This window comes from Danio rerio, chromosome 13, assembly GCF_049306965.1.
Source record: "Danio rerio strain Tuebingen ecotype United States chromosome 13, GRCz12tu, whole genome shotgun sequence".
NCBI lineage: Eukaryota > Metazoa > Chordata > Actinopteri > Cypriniformes > Danionidae > Danio > Danio rerio.
The window spans coordinates 10,244,627-10,269,162 of record NC_133188.1 but is presented as its reverse complement, the minus strand read 5'-3'; the positions used below and the strand labels follow the sequence as shown (position 1 = coordinate 10,269,162).

Below are 24,536 nucleotides of genomic sequence, written 5' to 3'. Positions count from 1 at the left end.
TTTACACAGTATCATTTTAAATACACTTTTTTCTTTCTTTTTTAAAAAATTGAGGTTCAGTATTTTAACAGTTTGTTGTTGTTGTTGTTGTTGTTGTTGTTGTTGTTGTTGTTGTTGTTGTTTTTAATTTAAAATAAAATAATGATTTCACAACAAAAATACACGTGTGCCACAGCAGACTATTTGAAAGTAAACAAAACTTTGTTAATAAAGGGAATAAATAAACTGTGAGGCGTCAAAACGTAATGCCCTGAAAATCATATGAGATGATCATAATACAGGATAACCAAATAAATATTTATGAAATCATTCAAACTTTAACAAAACACAGCTTTATGTTCGATCCTTTAAATTCATAAATACGGAAATTTATAGAATAATAATTTTGTTCTGGGAACCACCAGCTTTAAGTATTGTCAGTATTTATTTATTCGCCTTGATCATGCTGGAATGTAATTGGATGATGTGTGAGCACGTGACATGCGGAAGCATCTCAGGCTCAAGCATGTCTCTCCTGCATGACCTACACAAGCAAGCTTAAATAACCAGAATATGACTAATTAATTTGTATAGAGCACTCATTAAATAACTAAAATGGACCCCAACTTACAGTACTGGCAAAACAATGGACAGGTACTTCCTTGACTCTGTGTGTTGTTGTAAACTCGCGTAGTGATTTATATTTGTCTTCTTTATGAAACGACGAGAGGGGTGCAGTGCAGAACTAAAATAATACTTGCTTCATTTCGCAGTCTTTTCTGAGCAGACTGGGTCTCTGGTCAAAAATCCTCGACCCCACTTTACTGTTATCACAGGTGTGTGGCTGCTCCATCACAACAACACAGCTCTATATTGTTTGCATGTAATTAATGACAGAATAATACCCAATATGCTTGTGTACAGGCTGAAATAGAGGAGGCCCGGACGCTTATTCAAAATGAGGAAAATACACCGGGGAAAAATGATAAAGTAAGCCACTCTGTCTGTTTGTTTCAACGATTTAACCAGTTTAATAAGCTGAAAGTATGTCTTTATCTCTTTTTAGGTCTCTAACGCCTGGTTACTGTCTCTTGTAAGTTATTTTATATAAGCTTTATATTGTTTCTTTAGTAATTTCTATTTTTCAAGTGAGAATAACATATACACAGATAATAAATTCTGCATGGGTGCTACAGTAGAGGCTGAGGTATTCACTCGAGTGACAAAAATAAAGATAAAACAAAGAGTGTTTTAAAAAGGATAAACAAAAGTTATGAATACATTTGTTTATTTAAAATACTAGCTAGACATTAAGTAGATGAAATAGGTAATTCTTATGAAGTTAAAGACGTTTAGTAATATCAGGTAAAGTTCTGTGTTACTTTACTGGTGAAAATGGTAGACTGAGGTAAAGTTGGTTTTATATTCACACATTCTGACATTTTCCTTAATGATAATAATGAATGTACTCATTCATTTTTGGTGGGTGCTCCTAAATATTTAAAGTTGGGAGCACCGGTGCTGGGCGAAGCAGTGGCGCAGTAGGTAGTGCTGTCGCCTCACAGCAAGAAGGTCGCTGGTTCGAGCCTCGGTTGACGAGGTTTGAACGAGCCTCGCTCAGTTGGCGTTTCTCTGTGGAGTTTGCATGTTCTCCCTGCGTTCCATGGGTTTCCTCCGGGTGCTCCGTTTTCCCCCACAGTCCTAAGGCATGTGGTACAGGTGAATTGGGTAGGCTAAATTGTCCGTAGTGTATGAGTGTGTGTGTGAATGTGTGTGTGGATGTTTCCCAGCGATGGGTTGCGGCTGGAAGGGCATCCGCTAAAACAAAAAAAAAACTTGCTGGATAAGTTGGCGGTTCATTCCGCTGTGGCAACCCTGGATTAATAAAGGGACTAAGCCAACAAGAAAATGAATGAATGAGCACCGGTGCTACTAAGTAAAAAAGTTAATTTCGAACCCTGGAATATTGAAATTAGTTTGTTGAACAATATAGGGTCCAGTAAAATGAACGAATATGCATATATAAAAGCAACTTTACATCAATGAATAGAATTCTAAATGTAGTTTAAGACTGTTTGTTTTGCACTAATCTTAACCTTGCTATTCATATTACAGTCATCGGTCCATAGCGATACCGGAGCTGTAATTTCACCAGCATATCGTCCTCAAGGTAACAGACTTGAGTTTTTTTTTGTGGTTTGTTGTTATTTATGAGAAAAATATTCCTTCAACGGTTCACAGAATTTGCATTAGTTCTGCATTGAGAATGTGCTCTGATTACATCTGTTTCTCCTGGGTTTTCAGTTTTTCTGCCTATTTCTGCCCCCTTGGTGAGTTCAAAAAGCAGTAAAATGTGGTATCAGTGCATGAGTATTAAGTTGTAACAAAGATTAAATGTTTTCAAATGAAAGATTGGTCAAAATCTTGTTTCCACAGGTTGTTGGGAGTTTAATAGCCCACAAAGGCATCAAATCTGCAATGTTTTGGCAAGTAAGTACACTCTACATTATTGTCTTTATTTGTGTCGTTTCTTGGCAGCTAACTTGTTTTGTTATAAACATTTCTCTGTAGTTTGTGCTCCACACATACTGTGCAGGATTCAATCATGCTAACAGAAATGCAACTGCAACTAAGGTAAACTAGTCTTTTTGTATTATTATCATGATTATAATTATGTTTAAGGAAACAAATTGTTTTTGTGTTGCTTAGCAAACTTTTAACCAGTTATTTATTTTTTTCCTTAGGATAACAAAACCACAATGAAGCAGTCCCTTCTCATACTTGGAGCTGTTTCCTACTCAACAGTTACAGGAGTAAGAGCTTTTTTATGTCACAGTTCTGGTTTCTCAGTCAATAAACCGTATTCATCTCATAAGTTATGTTTGGAGAGTTGTTGACAGGTTTGTGAATCTGATGAAAACCTCATAAGGTTCATATGTGTGTCTAAACACAATGATTATATCAAAAGATAATGTTTAGTTAAAGACATACAGCAACGAAGGACCATTTAAATTCATTCAAATGTCGTGCATTTTGGTAATAATATCATTTTAATACACATCTATTTATTAATAAAGACTTTCTGATGGCTTAGTTTCATCAGGAAAGAGAAATAGTACAGATCAACAGAATGTGTCACTGGCCCAATCTTTTTAAACCTTGGCAAATTAAAATTTTAACCCTTTAATTGGCAAAACAACCATTCATTGACATTGATTACAATATAATTTTTAATAAATCATAACAGTTCAAAAGACTTGTAATAACCCCCAGTAACAGTCCAGGGTTTTTGCATGAAGATGTAAAGTTACTTGATTTTGTATAGTGTTTTGCATCTTTTTTTATTAACGAATGAATACATACAATATTCTGCTTATATAACAGCCTTTACGAGTACAATTCCTTCAATAGCAATTGGATCAAGCAGCTAAGATATGTGTATCATTATACTGGATGCGTGCATCGTGTAATATATTGAACTTCTCCTAATTTACCAGCTGGTTGTCTGTAGGTTTGTTAATCCCACAAAAAAAAGCACAAAGAGAAAATTGAATGTTCTTTCTGAATAACCTTTACAGCTTTACAAATATGAATCTGTATTTAATTTATAGATTGATGACTATGCGGTGTTATTTTTTTACATTTGATTTCTGTACCTAAACACCAACAATGTTTGACGTTATACTTATTAGGCTGGTAGTTTTTGCTTCGGCAGTAAGATTGGAATCGAGAACTGGTTCATAATAATAATATTAATAATAATAATAAGGATATAAACAAGGGTATATATATAATGTGGTATCTCAAATGTTGGTAAATTACTTTTGGTTAATATTACTTTTTATAATAATACAAGATAACATGTCTCTAAATACTTTTTTATTTCTTTTTGGTTGTGCAGATTAAGGGCCCTATCATACACCTGGCGCAATTTTCAATAGACCAGAACAAAGCCAATCTATTGTCCAGCACAGAGCGCGTTAGCTCTGCTTTTCGCTTACATACTGCTTAATACACACAAGATGTAGAGCAATACCCAAATATCTTTACATATGAAAAAGAATTAAAATATTTAGGATATAATAAGGATATATATATATATATATATATATATATATATATATATATATATATATATATATATATATATATATATATATAGGAAATAAATATAAAAGATTAAAATATTACAAAACATTATTTTCTAGCCTACAAAATTTTAAAAACCACTGCCTTCATGACTTCTTCATCTCGGGAGTCTTTTTCAGTTCATTCATAACAATTTGCTTTTGTATTTATGTTATTATTAGCAGTATTATTTATTATATCCATATATATATTTGTTTTATTAAAAACAAGCTTAGATTTGTCCACCTGTCAGGTTTTAGACCAGGGGTCACTAACATGGTGCCCGCGGGCTACCTGGATCACATGAGTTGCCCGTGGACCTGTTATAAAATTAGCTTACCATAGCACCACATACCAGTAAGCTGCATCTAATATTTTTTTGTAGCAATTCTTTTTAAATCACACTTGCATTGGTGTAAAATTGAAAATGACATTAAGTCATTTTTTATTAAAAAAACTTTAAAAACAATTTCAGACTAATTAAGGGTTGCATATTGATATTTATCTGTCTCCAATCATTGTTGACAACTATTGTGAGAAATCATTAACATGATCAGTGTCTTCACATAGATGAATATCATTAATTATTAATAATAATGAAGCAAATTTGTTATAAGGAAGTGTGTATCAAACTGGTAGCCCTTCACATTAAACGATACCCAAGAAGTAGCTTTCAGTTTCCAAAAGGTTGGTGACCCCTGTTTTAGACCATATGGGCACAGCATGTGTATTAGGATATAACTCAGGTTTTTGAGCACACTTCATTATTATTGTACATTTATTTGTTTGCTGGAAATTAGAACTGAATTTAGAAATAGTTTTGAAACAAATCTTTGCGCTTAACAATTTAATTAATTATTTATAGGCTAATTGATGTTTGTGCGTACAAGGTTTCCCTATCCACAAGAGCGAAATTGAAAGTGGATTATGAGAGGCCTTATTAGGCCGTAAGCTAATTCTATTGTTGCCTTATCTCTCATTCTGGCGCTGCAGATGCTCTGTTCAACTGTTTTCTTGCTAGTGAAATGCTAATTTTTTCCTCTTACAAAGTCGTCATGTAAATAGCAAATGCACTTAAAGGGAATGGGAGATGAGACTCTGATTGGTTTATTCTCAAAACACACCTGTAACTCATTAAGAAAATAAGCTCAACCCTTTTAGATCATGCGCCACGGCGCAAAGCGGATTTTCCCGTCCTTAAAATTGCAAAAGTGGATTCTGACACGCCCTGAAAGTGTTTGTCCCCTGCGCTTTGCACATTGCGCATGGACCGTCAAAATAGAGTCCTAAATGTTGGCACGGCTAAAATATTAATAAAAAAAATAATACAACAAATGATTTGTAGGAAAAATGAATGCCATTTGTTGCATTTAAATGTTTTTGCATTTTCAAATGAACACATCCCAGTACTATTTTACAGTAGAAATAAAATGTTTTCTTGTGATTTTTGGCATCTCTTCCAGGCTCTTCCTCAAATTATACTCCAGCGTTTGAGACTCATCAGTTCTTTGACTCAGACCATCTGTAGGTCATTTTTGCCTGTTCCTCTCGCAGGTACATAATCATCCACACACTTTTTTCAAAATTGTTACTCGAGAAATTTAAAACCTTTACAAATTTTGAATCAATTGTGCTTTTCTTAGCTGGTCTAGCTGCGTTTAACATATTGGTGGTGAGAAGCGAAGAGGCCGAAAATGGAATAAGCTTGTTTGATGCTAATGGTAATGCTGTCGGAGTGTCAAAGGAAGCTGGTTTCAAGGTGCAACAAAACTCAACAGCATATGCATTCTTCTTTGATATCTCACATTTAATCATTCATGGATTAATGGCGCCATTTTGTTTCAGGCTGTTAAGGAAACGGCCATCTCAAGAGCGACTCTCTTTGGCACCACTGCAGCTCTTCCTACTTTTCTGATGGCTCTCTTAGAAAGGTACAAATCAAAACTATTTGCTTTCAACTTCACAATTTGATCCTTAATATTTTGCTAGTGTTATAAATTGTTTCAAGAAGTAACACCTGTCTATTGTTCAAATTGACTACCCTTTTGTGGTGTTAGTGTCTATTTTTGCCCCATTGACTTTTTTTATAACGCCATTTTTTTTTTTTTATTGAAAAGCCTTGACACCATATAATAATGCATTCTTGATTGTTAATGGCTTTCCCTGTTGGGAAGAGGTCAAATTTGTCATTTTTACTCTCAATCATCAGTTTGCTAAGGGGTTAGATAGGCCTGTGCAAAGAAGTTTCTGGCTTTTCTATGGAGTTCCACAGAGTAAAACAAGAAATTATAGCACATGTTCATGAATACACTTACTATATTTACTATGTTCTGAGGGCTGAGGAGCTTATTTAGATTTTCTTAGACATATCAATGTAAGTGCACATTAGCCGCGTTTCCACTATCGCGCCTAAAGCGAGCGAGCCAGGGCGAGCCAAGGCCAGTGGCGTTTCCACTGTCACTTCCGGGGCCTAATCGGGCCAAAGCGGGGCTTTCTTGGGGCTAGCGGCCGGCCTTTTTCGGCCCGCCGAATACCTTGGGCCAAGGGGGGCCAGCTGGGGCTTCGGGGCGGAGTGAAAGGAGAGGCGGGCAGTTTTCTGATCGCACATAAGTACATGCGCCAAACAAATAAAGAAATAAGGGAAAGAAAACATCTAGCCTTATAGTCTGGGGTCTTTTTGCATATGATCACCCTTATGTTTCCCTTTTAAATGTAAGGCTGCTGCATAAAATAATAAAGTAGTTTTAATTTATAGTGACGTTCTTTGCTGCGTCCTACTTTATGTTTCAATAACGCATAATAATCTTTACAGCTTATTAAAACACAGCAGACAGTAAAGGTTTTCGAGAGTTTTTGTCAAGTTTAAAATGTTTGTTTGTGCGCGTTTAATGCCTGTATGTGTGTGTGAGACCGGGCAAGAGCGCTCCTTCACAGCTCTGTTATGCCGCGAGCGGCTTTTTTCTTTATTTATTTTGGAGATAATGCACAATATAAATACAACAGAAAGACATAAAACTTAACAAAATACGTGCCCACTTTCATAGACTTTAAACAATATTGTCATATCTTGATAAAATAGCCTAAGCTATAATGAAATATAATTTAAAGAATTACAAATATCGGATATATATAAAATCACATTAAATAAATAAATAAACCAATATAAAATAAACAAAAGCTAGCTATATGTAGGTAGCCTATATACAATACATAAATCGAACCGTTTTAAAGCCACATGCCTATAACTTTCATTTTACAAAGACCTGTCTGAAAAAAAAGATTTTCGATATTTTATAAAAAACAATTAACACCGGAGAAGGTTTGAAATATTATTTATAAAGTATTTGGATGCGATGATATTAATCAAATCGCGCAAACAGAGCATTATTCGGGTGAGTGAAAGCAGAATCTAGCCCACCTTTTTTTTCTGTCACTCAGTCCTGCGCAGCGCTCGCTGCTTTAAACGCATCGGGGGAAAGCCCAAACACAAAATGTGTTCTATATCCTCAAACAACTGTTTGTTTTTATATGATGTGGTTAAATTTATAAATGAAACTTTAAATGAAGAGCTTTAGTGAATAGCTGCTGAGCGCAACAAATATGGCTATATTTTATTAGACTACTCGCTCTTATGCTGAAACACTTAACACGACGTCTATCAAAACGAGGATGTTATAAAATACATGCCATATCGAGTTATAAAGGAGAATTTCTGTGGCTTTATATTATGGATGTGTGCGCTCTCTGTGTTGGGTCCCTGCGTTCGGCGAGAGCAGTCGATACACAATGCCAACAGTCGGTCGGCGAGTAAACAAATGTAATGAATGGAAATACACAGGTCTGTGCATAGACATTTCATGTACTGCTGTACGGTAACGTGTCATTTGTTTGTTTCGGTTGTCTTCATTTTAATGGTTTTGTTTCGTGATGATTCTATGGTGTGCTTTATCTGCCTAATTCCCACTGAAGTAGGCGGGTTGTGTGACGTTTGATTCGGGGACGTTCTGTGGGCGGTGTTTCCGTGACGCCCTGTGAGCTATTAGCCCGACAGTGGAAACGCGACATGATTTCGGCCTCATTTCTCAACCTCCCGGGCTATTGGCCCGGCCCGATTAAAGCCCTGGCTTGCACTGGCCCGATAGTGGAAATGCGGCTAATGTTCACACATACACACCCTGTTTTCCATTTAACTCCTTTTTTGCACTGCAACTGGTGACCAACAGCAAAAAATGACAAATGACACTAACATAACAAAGGGGAGAAGATTTGCCCAGAGTGTATTGTTAAGCATTTTCCCACAACATGTTTTAAAATAAGATTTGTCACCAAAAATCATTCTCTTTGCTCAAACACAGAGCAAGTCGTTGCCAAATTAAGACTCAAAATCCTGTCGGAGTGCATGTAAATGTCCCCAATAGCACAAAAGAGTTAAATATTTTTATTTATTTTTTTAAATTTTACATTCTTTAGGAAACAAACCCCAAACGTTTTACCTAAGTGCCTTACTTTGTGTGTAAACCAATTACTAGGCCCACACGGAATCTGCGCACGCACAATTCCACAGATTTTTAGCCTATCATTGTTTCTGTTTATTTACTTGTGTAAATGTGTGTAAATTCATATTTATTCAGTTTTTAAATTAATTTCAGTAATATTATTGTCTAACATGAAAACATTCATGATTTATTAACAATATAGTTTGTACATGATGTTTTCTGTCTTTTTTTAAGAGATATTATATAGACTTGCTTTGTTTACCAAATAAAGTGGATCTAATTGGATTTGCATTGTAAACAGTAAGTGAAGTTTCACAAACTAATTTCGAGAGGAGCACGTGATATGATTGTGCACTGCTGGCCACTCATCCGTAATCAGTATTAATCCAATCAGACTGATCCTAGCTTAATATAAATGGATCACTTTCTCCTTATTGCTTATCTTCTTTTTGGAAGAATCCCCCTTCCACCCCATCTCCTCCTTTTTCTCCCCTTCTAAAGGGGGAGCGATCGAGACCTACCTGATCTCCGATCCCCTGATATGCTTCTAGACCGGGCGGGAGCCCTAGGCTCAAATATCTCCGAGCTCAGGGTTCTCTCCCGGGACAGCATGCCAAACCTGCTATAAATGCCAAGCATATCTAAGTGGGAACTCTTGAAATAGAAGTTAAAAAGGTATTATTTTTTATTTCATATATTAAGGTTTTAGTTATGATACTCCCAAAATCATTCTGCATAAATCTGCAGATTTTTACCAAAATTCTGCTTAGAGCAAAAACTGTCCGCAGATTCCGTCTGGCCCTACCAATTACTCCCTCCGCCTTCTTTTTAAATCAATCACTTTTATATTTTCAAGTACTCAAATGAATAAAAACCATCAAAACGAATGTATGCATATTATATTCTAATTACTAGAATACTTCTTGAAACAATTTATATAAAAGATAAAAACACCAGATAAGATTCAATCATAGCAAGCAGAGCTGTGTGAAGCACACTGAGCTAGTGTTATAAATAACATGTACTCTGTTGTTTCAGGGCCAAGTTTGTCCAAAGGAACCCAAGGTTAATCGCTCCAATTGGGAGCATGTGTACTGTCATTACTTTTGGCCTGATGATCCCTGTGTCTTTCAGTCTTTTTCCGCAGCTGGGCAAGGTAACATTCAATGTGTGATATATGTTAATTGTTAGCGCTAATCCATAAAAAAAATCAGGTCATATTTGAAAATATATTGTCAAGTTTCAGATTTTTTTTAAGATTCAGTATGTAAGTTTAATACCCAGTGGTTGAACTAGGTATTGCACACCCGGTTCAAAACACATGCAAGCACAGGTTGCCAGATTAACAACATCAACAGAAGTGTGCTCGAGCCTAAAGGCTGACTTAAGGCTGATATAAATGGTGTTCTTTATAAAAGCAACGGCACACAATAGAAGGAATATTTTCCATGTTAAAAGGAGTTTTTGTTCTAACCAACACCTGAAATTAATATAATTTTTTTTAGAAACGGCTTCTATTACTTACTGCTGAATAACAGAAAACTGACAATGATCACCTCATGTACACCTCTTTAGCTTTATTCCGTTGAAATGCTATTAATGTAAGCTTGAATGCCATTTTACATCACATTTATTGCCATACTACTGAAAGCAGCAGCAGATAGTTCACCTCAGATCTTGAAAATAAACTTTAGAACTGTGACTCGCATATCAGTGATTCAGCATGTACATTTAATAATGTTAAGGAGGTTTAAAATGTATTAATTAAATTATAAACCTTACCATTGTGTTGGAGTGCAGTAAGTGCACTATTCTGTGCTCCTGAATGGCTGTATTTAAATTTCTGTCATGTTTCGTCTGGAGCAAGCAGTCAAATTGTTTATCACTGCAAATCTCATCACGTAGCGTGTTATTAGAACACTGGGTTCTTATGTAACCTGCTCACGTTCGTAATATTTAAATTATTGCTAATTAATAACCGCCTCATGTGCAACTCTGCGTCTTATTTCGGAGTCTGCTACTGTCCACCGGAGGTCGCATTTGGGTCACGGACGCACACTTTGAGAGCCTTTCTTACTGAATGAATGAAATATGCAGTTTTCCACCAAGGCAACCCGGGGTGCTGAAACATAATTGGCTAAACTGGCATTGAGCGGGTTAAATGACCAAAACAAAGACGGCACGGAACGCACATTTTCATTTCATTTCAGCATAATATCTGACTTCAGCATAGTTTTTCAGATAAACAAGAATATTCACTTAGCATGTTTCTTAAACATTTATTTTTATGCTTTAGAAGAGTCAGAAACTTACATACAGCACCTTTAACTTTTTTGTTTCAATTTAAGTTTATTTGTATAGCGCTTTTTACAATAATTATTGTTTTATGCAACCAAAAATTGATTTAAGCTAATCAAAAATGCATTCATCACCAATTGATGGGCATGGCTCAAGCTAAGCAACTTTTGTTTTTGCAGATAAAGAAGGAGAATTTAGAAAAGGAGTTTCAGTCACTTGACGGTAACGAGGAGCTGTTTTATCACAGAGGATTGTAAAGCTGACATTGTGAACTTGCCTATTTGAGGGTGACTATTGTTGACATTTTGCAGACACAAAGTTTCAATAAAAATAATAGAGTATACGAAATGCCCAGTTCATTTTTGCAATTGTTAATAATGTTAGCCGCCATGTTTTGAAAGCATGCAGTCTTAAAAAAATGTATTGGTTAATGCTGCATTACTGCTCAAGCAACCTTAATTATGCCATTTTAAAAGAACTAAATTTTGGTCTCCAACAAAAGGTAAAAAAATTAATTAATAAATACCATATATGCTTGTAATATAAATTGCAGGGTTTCCTCTTTTCTCCGCGTCAGAAACCTCTCTGCTAAATAAAAAACCCATTATAGCAAAACTTTAATGGCTTAAGCAAGAAGGACAAATGTATGTTTTTGAATCTGTTTTAATTTATTAGCTGCATTTCAGGATAAAAATGGTTTAAGCACTGCACTGAAATGGATCTTCACAATTAATACTAAAAGACATTCATCACCTCACCAGACCCTTTTTCCACTCATGGACATGTTAAATATATTATTTGTTTACATTTATTCAAACATCAGAGGAAACAACAATTTCTGAGTTAAGTAGAGTCTGACCATCCTCATATATTGTAAGACATATTGCATGTATGATCAGAATGTCTTTTAGGATCTTTTTAGGCACATAGATTAGTAGTTGATTACAAGGGGATTAACGTTAAGTAGATTAAACAAAAAACATGAAAGAATTTAAATGTGAATATTATGGACACTTATGGTGGAAATGCAAAATGTGGGAATAAAGTTAGAAATCTGAAAATTAGGGAATGAATATTTATACTTTCAAACACTATTCATTAATAAAAAGTAATTTTACATGATTATACCAACAGATTGTTAATTAAAATCATAACATTTTGGCACTCTGGTTTTTCAGGATTCAATTTCTTTACATTCTGATTTTATTGGTACCCAATTCTATGTTAAATTAACAAAGGGATATATGCACAGCTACTGTTTTTCAGCTAATGATGAACTTCCAGTGAAAGGTTTATGTGGCTATTTTCCGAAGCTTCCTTTTACAGCATTGATGTTGTATTTTAATTAAAATATAATCCGTTAAATAAACATAAGCATTCAGTTGTTCAAGCGTAAAATGAGATGAAAGACCATGTGAACACTAGCACCGTCAGTAGCAGCAGGCAGAAACTCTATCACAAATTCATAGGTAAAATAAATTTCCATATTTTCAAGACATGGCGTGAAAAAATTGAATTTAATGCAGTGCTTCTTGCCCGGTCTGATACTCACTTTATATCATATATTCATCAGGCAGTGAAGACCACTGGTCTTTCAAGCTTTCAGATCCTAAATGTGGAAACTCTGTAATGGCGAGACAGTTCAACCGGAAGCGCTTGGGCTAGCAGTCTGTGTGCATATACCCCATTAACAACACTATTATTGTTTTACAGTTCAACAAATGTCTTTTAGTTATGCATGAAGTAAGCAGCTGTGAGCCCTTTTACATCAATGTGCAATGTTTAAATCTTACAAAAGTTAAAACAGCATGCAAAACTATGATTATGCACAACTTAATTAGATACCTCAGGAATGCTTGTGTATAAATTGTTCCTTTACTTCAGATCAAAGTGCTACCAAAAGGTTTGAGATTATTATTAGTTTCAAAAATCAAACCTGTGTTGATGATCATAAATGTCACATTCAGCATTAATTCTTAAACAGACCCGTGTTTAACAGTCATGGAAATATTAGGACACCCTGTTGAATTTCATGGTTTTCATAGTCCTTGGCAGGAATTAATATCTGAAAGATAAATCCTCAGATGAACAGTGTCACATGACTCATCACACCATGTTATTATTTACAGTATTTAACAAAATAAAGCTGGTTCAAATTCCAGCAGATTTTAGCTCCTTGCCTGAACATACCTGCAAGGATGTTTCTAGAAAGCTTAGTAGGAGATGATTAGCTAGCCTAGGTGTGCCCAGGTGTGCTAGCCCAAGGTGACAATAGTGAAGTCCTTCACACTCGCGTTCAAGGGCCAAGAGGAAGGGGAAGGGGTACAAAAATAGAATTGGGATTGGGCCTTAAAATACAGATTTTTTTTCTTACTGTTGTCGATTTGCTGGTTTGTTTGGGATCATTAATTTGTTGCATGATATCATTTTAGCTCAGATGTGTATTGTTAACACACCTGAAGGCCCCAATGTAAGCTAATGATCAGTTCAGGCATTTGATTAGCCATGCCTGACTTCTGTTAATACTACATGTTGTTGTTCATCTGAGGTTTTATTTTCCAAATTTTAAGACCTCTGCCAGAGATAAGATAATCTTTATTGTCCTGATATGAAAAGAAATATAATTTAATAGGGTGTCTTAACTTGATCACATGACTATTTTTAGTTATTTTGCATGTCTTTATATTTCTATATAACCAGCTCACATGTTCAATATTGGACAAATATTGTTTTGAATGTTCCAGTTCAATATGTGATCTCACTGTGAATGGTAAATTCCTGAATGCGACTCATGCCTGTGGGTCAGGATCGAGCGACTGGTCAGATCTTCAGCAGTTGCTCAGCCGCTGCTAAGTGAAACAGGAAGTTCTCAGTCGCTGGAGGATAGTGCCCCTGCTTCAGACACTCCAAAGTCAGTTTAGAGTTGTCTGCATGGTCGGCGAGAGACATCAAGTTACTGAGGATCTCTTTAGTTTTGACTGAAATATCCTGGAGACAGATTGAAACATGGAAAAAAAGGGGTTGGGTTAAAATCACAACATTGTGGGGATTCCATTTTTGTTTTGTTTTTGGTTAATTCCTCACAAGTAGGTTCATATATTGACTAAATGCACGTTACGGGCTAAAAGGAGTATGAATGAGCAGATTTTGAAAGAACATCAAAATGCTAGACAAGGGCAGAGTTCAGCCATTTATGCTCCTAATCTAAGGGGCTTTGGGTTTTATTAGTTTTTCATGTCTTATGTTATTTGACAATGGTTTGCCTAATAAATATTAATACTTTTTTTTTTTGTCTGCATGATCTGAAGATGACAGTGATGAGCAGTGAGGTTTGTGGCTGGTGAGGCACTGACTTACAAATATATGCACCCAATTTATTTGCCAACTATCAATTGTCTTTCATATCTCATATCCGCATTCTTTCTATACAAATATCAGGTACATATTGAGCCAAGGTAGACTGTAAAATGTATAGCGGTTCAGTGTGCCTTACAAAAAACAACAAGGTGGACGCAAACAGACAACTATAGACCATTTTGAGGGATGTAAACAATAACAATGGTCCTGGTCCTAATTGCTTCAGATCATCCAAAAAGGTCCTTATGTTGAAAAATAATGTTATGGCAGCTGTTTTAACATTAACCAGTTAAACATTAACCAGCTGCTATTTTGGGATTTCCACCTGGATTTTGCCTACCCACATTTAAAAGCTTCCCAAATCCACATGCAGAGGTGTAAAAGCAAAAATTTTGTATCATTTTAAAGAAAACCCTTTGAATTTTCATAAAACACTATTGAAAGTGTTTAAAATATCTATATATGTCGTCTGTGTTATAATAAACACCTAAAAAAAGAGGTGCTTTTTGTATTTTTTTTTATAAACTCAAATTTGAAAGTGCACCTTTTAGGTTCTGTGTGGTCTAGCGTGCTGTAATTAATTTGGGTGTTTCCTGCACATGTCTGTAATCATAGGAAAAAAGAAAAATGTCTCTACCATAATCTATGCAAAAGTTATTGTATTCCAACTGATGAGAGGTGCTATACAAGCCACAGAGACCGATCATTGTTTACATATTTCACTATTTTTTTGTTTCATCAAACATAATTCACTGTATTTGGACCACATCAGACATATAAAAGGATTGCTTATGCACATTACCTCAAAAACAGAGGAGAATGGCCCTGAAGCGCACAGCATAAGGTAAGAGTTGACAGCTGTCTGTGCTACCTGGGGCTGCTTATTGATCATAAATGTATTGTTTTCACTTCTGCACCATGGAAACACCGCGATTCATTTGGCAACTGTTTTATAAGTGAATATAATTCAGTAAAAAGAATGCTAGAGCCGTATGAGCACTGGCCAGAGCTTTCATTTGAGCTATAACTTGTACATATGTCATATATGGACCATATGAAAATGAACCAGTGTAAAGTACCCAGCTCAGGTATCCAAAAAACTGTGTATATAAGTGTAAATAAATTTTGCACAGAAGAATAAAAACAAAGTGATGCATATTTGCATAAAACATAGATTCTACACAATCAAACCAAAATACGGGGATCTGGTGGAATGCTAGCCCTTTAAATCTTAAAGTAAAAGTCGATGACGTCACGGACCTGGTACCAAGTCCGCAGAGTTTAACTGGTTAAGATATAATTGAACTACCTCTTGTTACAGTTATGAAATAATTTCACAAGCAGAATAAAATCAAGAATAAAAACTCACTAAATCAAATAGTTAAGTGTTCCAGTAAGCTGACCGGGGTGTCACTAGCCAATCTAGAGTCTGTGTACACCAGGCAGCTTAAGAGAATCCCAAATTCAATTTTAAGTGACACTGCAGTGCTCATCCCCTACACTCAGAGTTTCAGCTCCTTCCTTTTGATCGCAGGTTTCTATTATTAAGCTGTAGAACGAAACGATACAAAAATAGTTTCATACCAGCAGCCATTTGACATTTAAATAAGGCATAGACTTAAGCAGAGATGTTTCAGTGACCTGTATATTTTAGATCATTTTAAACATTTACTTGGGGGTTGGGGAGGGGGGGGGTGGACACTTAAAGTGATTATTTATTTACTCTTTATGATTACGGTTTGTCTTAATGTTCATTTGTTGTTGTTACTATGCGAGTTCCTTTGTGTGGCACTGTTATGAGATGAGGACTCTTGACTGCAAACCAAATCTACCTTCGGGTATAAATAAAGTAACCTACCCTACCCATCTTCAACATTTTTCAGACTGTTCTCCATTATACTGCCATTCATCAAAAACTACTTTTATTATAATCATCAAGCCTTTGCCTATTTTACATTGTCCGTCCATCCAAATATGCAGACATTTTGTGCACGTTTTGATCATATCGCATTATGCAAGTCAATTTGTAATAGATGTTGTGGAAAGAAAATAATACTGTGATGTATTAACCAGAAAACACAACACGTGTAGTTATTCATAGCTTACCTTAATAACCTGCGCATCTGAACGATCAGCGTCCTCTGCAGCCTGGACAATGAAGTTGCCGATCTCTTTATGGAGTTTCCCCATAGACATTGCCTCTATAAACAGAAGTTACAGTGGGTTAAACATGCATATGGGGATTTAGCTCATTGCCAGTCACAAATCTCTCACCTTTGGCATTTTGTGAAACAGTAATCTCACTGTCTGGAAGATTAACAAACACATCGAACAAGTCTGATCTGTCTTTGACTTCAGGATCAACAAACCCTGCCACATACCCTGCAGAGAACGCAGAAATGATTACTAATAGTACTACATGTAGCAAAGTGTGGTAAACATATCAATATCTAGAATTAGAAGGAGAGTAAATTAATCTTACCTGTACAGACCTTGAGGTTTTCCAGCTCATCATTTTCAAGGTGAACAAAAGGGTGAAGGATGGACCAATCTTTCCTATGCCACACTAGACAAGGAAGAGCTCTGCTTTCACAAAGAAAAACACTGTTTGGTTTTTAAATTACACTTAACAATAAGGTTTCAATAGTTAATGTATTTACTAAAATGAACTAATAATGAACAATGCTTGTACAGCATTTATTAATCACTGTTCAGCGTTTACCAATGCATTATTAACATCCAAATTAATGCTTGTTAACATTCGTTAATGCACCGTAAGCTAACAATGAGTGACTGAATTTGCATTAACCAACGTTCACCAACATGAACAAATATTGTAATAAAAATGTTTTGTTCATTGTTTGTTTGTATTAGTAAACTCATTATCAATAACACAACCATATTCTGGTGTTACCATTTTTTAAAGAAATCACTATTATCAGAAAACTAATATTTATTTTGATGTTGAAAAGCTTTTTTGTGTGTTTTAAAATTTACCACATTTTTATCAAAGATTCATAAATTTCGCAATAATTTTACAAAACCTTCTTTTTCGAATTAATTATTCTTTTATGTCCATCAAAGAATATTGTGGAATATGTATTTTGTTTCCACAAAAATATTTTGATCAAGTTTTCAGCAAAGTTGCGAAGACAACAAAGTTATCTTGTTATCCAATTACATGATCAGTTGTGGCCAAGTCATATGAGGTTTTGTTGCACATATTTATATTTGATCAATGGTTTTGTTGTATTTTTTTCACGCTGTCCTACATATAGATCCACCCAAATTGAGTAATTATTTTATACTTGAGTATATGTATATATCGGGTGATGCAGTGGCGCAGTAGGTACAGTAGTGCTGTCGCCTCACAGCAAGAAGGTCGCTGGGTTGCTGGTTTAAACCTCGACTCAGTTGGCGTTTCTGTGTGGAGTTTGCATGTTCTCCCTGCATTCGCGTGGGTTTCCTCTGGGTGCTCCGATTTCCCCCACAGTCCAAAGACATGCGGTACAGGTGAATTGGGTAGGCTAAATTGTCTGAAATGTATGAGTGTGTATGTGTGGATGTTTCCCAGAGATGGGTTGTGGCTGAAAGGGTATCCGCTGCGTAAAAACGTGCTGGATAAGTAGGCGATTCGTTCCGCTGTGGCGACCCCGGATTAATAAAGGGACAAAGCCGACAAGAAAATGAATAAATGATATGTATATATTTTATGTATATGTAATATGTGTGTATATATATATATATATATATATATATATATATATATATATATATATATATATATATTCTATACAGTTGAAGTCAGAATTATTAGCCCCCTTCAAATTTTTTTCTTCTTTTTTAAAATATTTTTTAAATGATGTGTAACAGAGCAAGGAAATTTTCACAGTGGGTTTGGTAAAATTTTTTCATCTGAAAAAAGTCGTATTAGTTTTATTTCGGCTACAATAAAAGCAGTTTTAAATTTTTTAAACACCATTTCAGGGACAAAATGATTAGCCCCTTTAAGCTATATTTTTTTCTCAATAATCTACAGAACAAACCATCGTCATACAATAACTTGGCTAATTACCCTAACCTGCCTGGTTAACCAAATTAACCTAGTTAAGCCTTAAAATGTTACTTTAAGCTGTATAGAAGTGTCTTAAAAAATATCTAGTGAAATATTATGTACTATCATAATGGCAAAGATAAAACAAATGAGCTATTAGAAATTAGTTATTAAAACTATTATGTTTAGAAATGTGTTGAAAAAATCTTCTCTCTGTTAAACAGAAATTGGGGAAAAAATAAACAAGCGGTCTAATAATTCAGGGGGGCTAATAATTCTGACTTTAACTGTATATTTTATTTTCATGCAATTTCAATCCATTATTTTTTTAAAGCTGGATCTTTCAAAATGTCTATAATATTATATAAATGGAAACACTGCTAAAACATTGTTTTCTGAGCACCGGAACAGATGTCAGAATGATTTCTCAACAGAAATGTGACTATGAAAATATTTTGAACAACAAAACAGAGAGCAGTTCTTTTTAAATTGTACAACTAATTTACAATATAAATTTCACTGTATTTTAGTAAATCATGCTTAATGAGATTAAGAATGTTAATTAAGGAAATTTCATTAAAATTTCAGTGTTTACCTTGTGAATTCCAGCAGTGCCTCAATTCGTGGATGATACACTACCACTCGTTTCTTCAGCATTAGTGCTGTGTATAGGATGATGGTTTCCATACCAAACTGTGACACAACATCTAAAATAAAAAGTATGCGTCTCATAAAGTCTTAACTATACTGAAGCAAACTACACATGTTTTTTTTTAACTGAAATGAGACTCTGCAAAGATTTATATATATTAAAAAAAACATTAAGCACATGGCTATGATAAGTCTATGATGCATTACATCAGGTGACATTAGCTGTTCAGTTCTTGCTAAATGCTGCTGGAAGTGCTTGTAATGTGCATTAAAATGTTCACTGTTACCTTTTAAGGAGCCAGCGAGGAGGGCTTTCCTGACATCGTAATCTTTAATAAGGAAAGAGCCGTTCTCATCACTCTGGCATATCCCTTTAGTCAGAACAGCAATGTAGCCTTCCATCATCTTCACAGGACTTCCATGTTTCATGTATGTCCTGAACAAAAACAAAATATTCTTATATATACAAATAGTTACCAAATATTTAACAATTTTGAGTGTGGGCCAGCAAAAGTAATGTCAGAAATTATGAATATAATTCTGGAATGGTTATGAATAAAATTTTCATTCTGATCTTGTTTTAAAGAACAGACTTTATATCATTTAAATAACAAAAGTTGTTTATTGTAATAAAATATAATTTAAATAAAAATGTACTGCGATAAAACTTATATTACTAATACTTGCTTTATTTATAATATACTTAATATATATATATAATGCATAAGACATGAAAAGTGTTTGTTTTTTTGTTTTTTTAACCTTGCCTGCATGTCAACCTGTTCTTGGGGACTTCCGAAACTAAAACTTGGACTCTATATAATCCATTTATATTATAATTCCTAATAGTGGCACTTTAACACTAAAACCATTCATTTACATACAACACAGTGAGTGTGTTAAACATACCTGCACAGAACTCTACTGAACGCAGCATATTTTTCAGGGTTGAAGTCCTTCGCTGTGACAACTATAGAGAAATGTGTCACCTTTGAATGAAATTGAACATTCAGTTATCTTTTACATTACAAATATGTACTGTAGGCTAACACATACATAATTAAAATAAACATTTTACAATTAAGGTGAAAAGTATGTCATGAGATAAACTAAGGAGTCACAAAATACATTTTATATTTAACTCCCACCCACTTACTGTAACTGTCCACAAAAACATTAAAACTTGAATGAGATGCTCCACACTCTCCAAATGGAAGTTGTTTTAGGGACTCATTTTGAGATTCTTGTCAAACACAACTCTAGATTTGTTTTCAAACTAAATTATTATCTAATACTAATTTTATCCATGCACACTCACAGTGATTGTTAAATAAGTAGCTGAAGTTAAAACAATTCTAAACATGTTTATTCATTCCCACTCTTTTATGTCTGTCCATTTACATAACTCTCAGTCATTTGTGATGTTATTGTAATTTCACTCATTAAAGGGCTCTAGAAATAGGTAGATAGTAGGATAAATCGCTAGTCATTATAAAAAGAGCACGCACACTACGGACTCTGCCACTGGGTTCCAGCATGGATTGAAATGGAATGCGATTATTGCACCCAAGTATCTTTGCATGCGTTACTACGCTCTTCATTGCCATTAAATACATCAAACTACTCCTCTAACCCTATAGTACTTAATAGTCTTCGAATCTGGTTACAATTTAGAAAACATTTTGGCTTTCAAACAATGTCTAGTCTGTCTCCCATATATAAAAACCCTTCTTTCCTGCCCTCTACCTCAGACCAATCTTTTGTATTATGGTTTAGAAGTGGCATCGTAAGCATGAATGACCTTTTTTGTGATGATACATTTGTTACATTTTCTTATTTATCAGAAAAATTTAACCTTCCCAAAACTCTTTTTTTTTTTCGATATCTTCAGATTTATACTTCCCATTTTCCCATTTGCACCTCCCAAACAAGAAATCGATCAGGTTTTAGAGACTAAACTTTGTAAAGGTGCAGTCTCTAAAATTTATAAAACAAATTTTTCATTTATTAGACAGTTAGATTCCTCATCCTTTTCTAAAATAAAGCAGAGCTGGGAATCAGATCTCAATCATGTTTTCACAGACGAGGAATGGTCCAAGGCTCTGTCTCGTGTACAAACCTCTTCTATTTGTGCTCGTCATACCCTTATACAATTCAGATTATTGCATAGAGTATATTGGACTAAGGCAAAAATATATAAAATTAACCCTGGTTTTGATCCAATTTGTGATCGGTGTCGACAAGCTCCAGCCACTCTTCTTCATACTTTCTGGCTTTGTCCAGCGGTGAGCACTTTTGGGGCATCAATTTTTAAATCAATTTCTAAATGCTTTCTTTTAGATATTGAGCCATGCCCCCTAGTGGCATTATTTGGACTTAACCCTACAAATGTTCTTTTGTCATCTACACAATCAAATGCACTTGCCTTTTGTTTAATAATTGCTAAAAGGCTCACAACTCTAAACTGGAAAAATCCTTCCCCACCCAGTTACATACATTGGATGCATGATCTGATGCAGTCTATGCAAATAGAAAAGATTAGATATACAGTTTGCGGTAATACAGAAAAATTTGACACTATCTGGCAACCCTTCCTCTTACACTTTAAAAATAAAAATAATAAATAAATAAACATGTATATATGTATGTGTATATGTATGCAAGTATATAGCTGACTTATTTTCCCTGCCCCTGGCATAGTTACGAATGGAGAGTGTTTTTTAATTTATTTTATTATTATTTTTTTTTAATATATATTATTATTTTATTTTCTACTGCTGTACCCTTTGAGTATTTGTATTTATTTATTCTCTGTACTGTTGTTGTTTTTATTTGTAATTGTTTTTCCTTAATGCATGAATATGTAATTATATTGTTTTATTCAGAGAGAAAGAAAACGTGAGCATAATTGTATGCTACCACCACATTGGAGCAGTTGATGTCTAATGATTCTGTGTATCTGATGCTGTGGCTCTCTGACTAACATATTTCAATAAAAAACAGAGTTAAACTAAAATAAATAGAATAAAAAGAACGCGTTAAAGACATTTTTAATTATATATTATTAAATATTACAACAAAGCAGGTTTATCAGGATGTAAGTGGAATCTAAAACATAAAGTCTCTCACCTTTTTAAGTACAGTGGGCTCCTGGACCTCGACAGTGGTGATGTAGTACCACGTCCGACAGAACTGTCCAAATACAAACGTGTGCAGTACCTGATTGTCCAACGTCAAGCAGCATTTTCTCAACATCACTTCTCGAAGATCAGCATCGATGGAAGGATAACACCAAACCCAAAGAGTGTCTGCATTTACATCCTTCTCTGTGGAAAAGAGAGAATTATGTTACTGACAGTATACTCATTATTTAATACTTATATGAAGTTCATGTTCACAACAAATATTCAATGTTATGGCGTTTTCTTCAACACAAAAAAAATGACAGAAGAGCAAAGTTAGAGATTGCACACTGACTTCCACTGTATATTTTAATTAATTAAGGTGAATGGTGACTGAGGCCAGAAAGAAATCTATTCTTCTATGGGTTGTTAAAAAAACCTATAAGGGTCAATAAATAATAAGAGAATAGTATTTCTGGTTTAATCATCACTTTAGTATATGTAACTTTTGTTAACACATAGTCTACACATGTATAAATTTACCCCTCAGTTTTTTTAACTTACCAATTAATCCGAGGCTCAGCATCAGCTCTGGTGTAGCCATATCCCATAACTTATTCAGAGTAGTCTGGTTTTAATGCAATTTGTTTATTGTTAAAACAGCTTATAGCTTATGTTTGGAAAACATATGAAAGTCTTGTCAGCTCGAATAAACACACTCCACTATAAAACACGACGGTTTAATGTTAGCCTATCCAGAAAACATTGAAAATGTTCACATAAAAAAAAGATTATTCACTTGAAATGTGCAATTATTATATAAAATGTCTCGGTTAATATTATTAAGTCGCGAGTTTGGTCGAATTCGCTGCTGAGTTAATAGATCCGTTAAGTGCAGGATAGGAGGACAAAAATGAAGGAAAAAGAAATATATAAATCGAAAACTTGTCAAAAACACTGGGCATCCACTACTGGTCAGGTGATCAACACGCTTTTTCCGGGTTTTTTCCTCCTCTGGCTTCAACCAAAGAACATAGAATCACCAAGAGGCTATCATGTAGTGCAACTTGGTAAACAGCCACTAGATGGCGCGGCGGCCATTTTTGGAACGAACACTCCAATAGAGCAACAGCATATTATAAGTCTGTAAAATAAACTATTAAAAGTGCTGATGATTGTCATAGTAAGTGCTGTATTGTCGTCTTTCAGGTTGTATCTCAGCTTTAATGCGCTTTTAAAATAAATTAACAAAAAACAAAGCAGCTGCTTGCCATCGCGACAGCAATAAGATCCATTGGACGGCCAATCGCTTTCACTCCAAAATGGCGTAATCCGGGGCTGTTGCTGGGCGCTGCTGTTGCAATGTCGCGTCTTGGTCATTCTAAGCCATTTGCTCCAACCAAAGAGCTTAAAATGATTCTATGCTCTTTGCTTTAAATAAACATTTAGAACATACTGCCATCTAGTGGTTTGGTGTGATTCAAAGTGTCCATTTAATCTTTTGTCATATATTAATTAACTAGAAATAAAATACCTACTCGTTCTAACTTCACCCAGTTTAGCCACATTGCTTGGCAATTTGAATATTCTTTGTTTGTTTGTACTTTATATTATAATTTATGTTCAAACCTTGCTACTGGTCTTTAGGGTAATATAAATTAGAAAGTGGCCACATTTGTAATATAGAAAATAGCATTATAAATCAAAAATATCACAGAAATTTTCCTTATAAATAGAAAAATGAATTCGGATAATATTTTATATATTTTTTATTTATTATCATGTAAAATATATTATTATTATTATTTTTTTTTTTTATTATCATTAATAATATTAATATTAATATTAATATTATAAGGGAATCTGCTGCCTAATTGATTTGAATAAAATTTAACTCAAATTTTGTTCTGTTTACACTATACTCATGTATATATACTGTAAAAAGACCAGGTGTGTAACAGAGAATCAATGGAGAAGAGCTCTACTACTGCTCAGATTGACTTTCTGCTGATCAACTGTTGTTTACATTTAAACCAGTTCAATATTCTGTCACTACGGCGACTTGAGTTTACACTGGAAATCAACACAACTCTCTGAGTCTGATCACTCGAGCTCTTTGAACTCTCCAGTCTCACAAGTTTCATCTGATTTGTCTGATTTTGAAAGTTGATCTTCATGGAGCGACGACACCTCAGAAGAACCAGGACTCTTCCGGCCCACCTGAAACACTTCTGGCTGGAGGGTGTCCCATCTGTTCAGGATCCTGCAGCTGTGGTCAGGTTAGATCACACTTACAGCATCTCTGACCCAGGTTTGGAGCAGCGTCACCTGAGGAATGCGGCTGTCCTTCCACCTCTACGTCCAGCATCCCCAGTGTCTTCAGTGGATGCGGGACAGCAGGAGGAGCCACTCACCATTCACGGCTACAGTGTTCAGGCCTACCAGGAGATC

At 34.9% G+C, this 24,536-nt stretch overlaps 2 protein-coding genes across 3 annotated transcripts; one reads left to right on the top strand and one right to left on the bottom strand.

The window, feature by feature from the left end:
• The first annotated feature begins 490 nt into the window (after nucleotides 1-490).
• sfxn4 (sideroflexin 4) lies at nucleotides 491-11,244 on the top strand. Its single transcript, NM_001076662.1, is given in 14 exon segments — nucleotides 491-633; nucleotides 753-815; nucleotides 904-969; nucleotides 1,046-1,072; nucleotides 2,095-2,149; nucleotides 2,284-2,309; nucleotides 2,416-2,469; nucleotides 2,551-2,613; nucleotides 2,724-2,792; nucleotides 5,571-5,661; nucleotides 5,751-5,866; nucleotides 5,953-6,038; nucleotides 9,642-9,759; nucleotides 11,081-11,244. Coding segments are annotated over 14 exon segments (951 nt in total). The 5' UTR covers nucleotides 491-594; the 3' UTR covers nucleotides 11,159-11,244.
• A 304-nt stretch (nucleotides 11,245-11,548) lies between these two features.
• Nucleotides 11,549-23,124, bottom strand: dennd10 (DENN domain containing 10). Of its 2 annotated transcripts, none has more exons than NM_001167661.1 (9): nucleotides 22,650-23,124; nucleotides 22,093-22,289; nucleotides 19,873-19,952; nucleotides 19,251-19,399; nucleotides 18,908-19,019; nucleotides 16,741-16,841; nucleotides 16,533-16,640; nucleotides 16,365-16,459; nucleotides 11,549-13,889 (listed from the first exon to the last, which is right to left on the bottom strand). In NM_001167661.1, exons 1-9 carry the CDS (start codon nucleotides 22,687-22,689, stop codon nucleotides 13,722-13,724), a joined length of 1,050 nt encoding a protein of 349 aa, NP_001161133.1. In that variant the 5' UTR covers nucleotides 22,690-23,124; the 3' UTR covers nucleotides 11,549-13,721. The 2 variants fall into 2 exon arrangements, with proteins under 2 accessions (NP_001161133.1, XP_073775690.1); XM_073919589.1 differs by having other exon boundaries at nucleotides 11,551-13,889; nucleotides 16,741-16,844; nucleotides 22,650-23,075.
• Nucleotides 23,125-24,536: the final 1,412 nt, after the last annotated feature.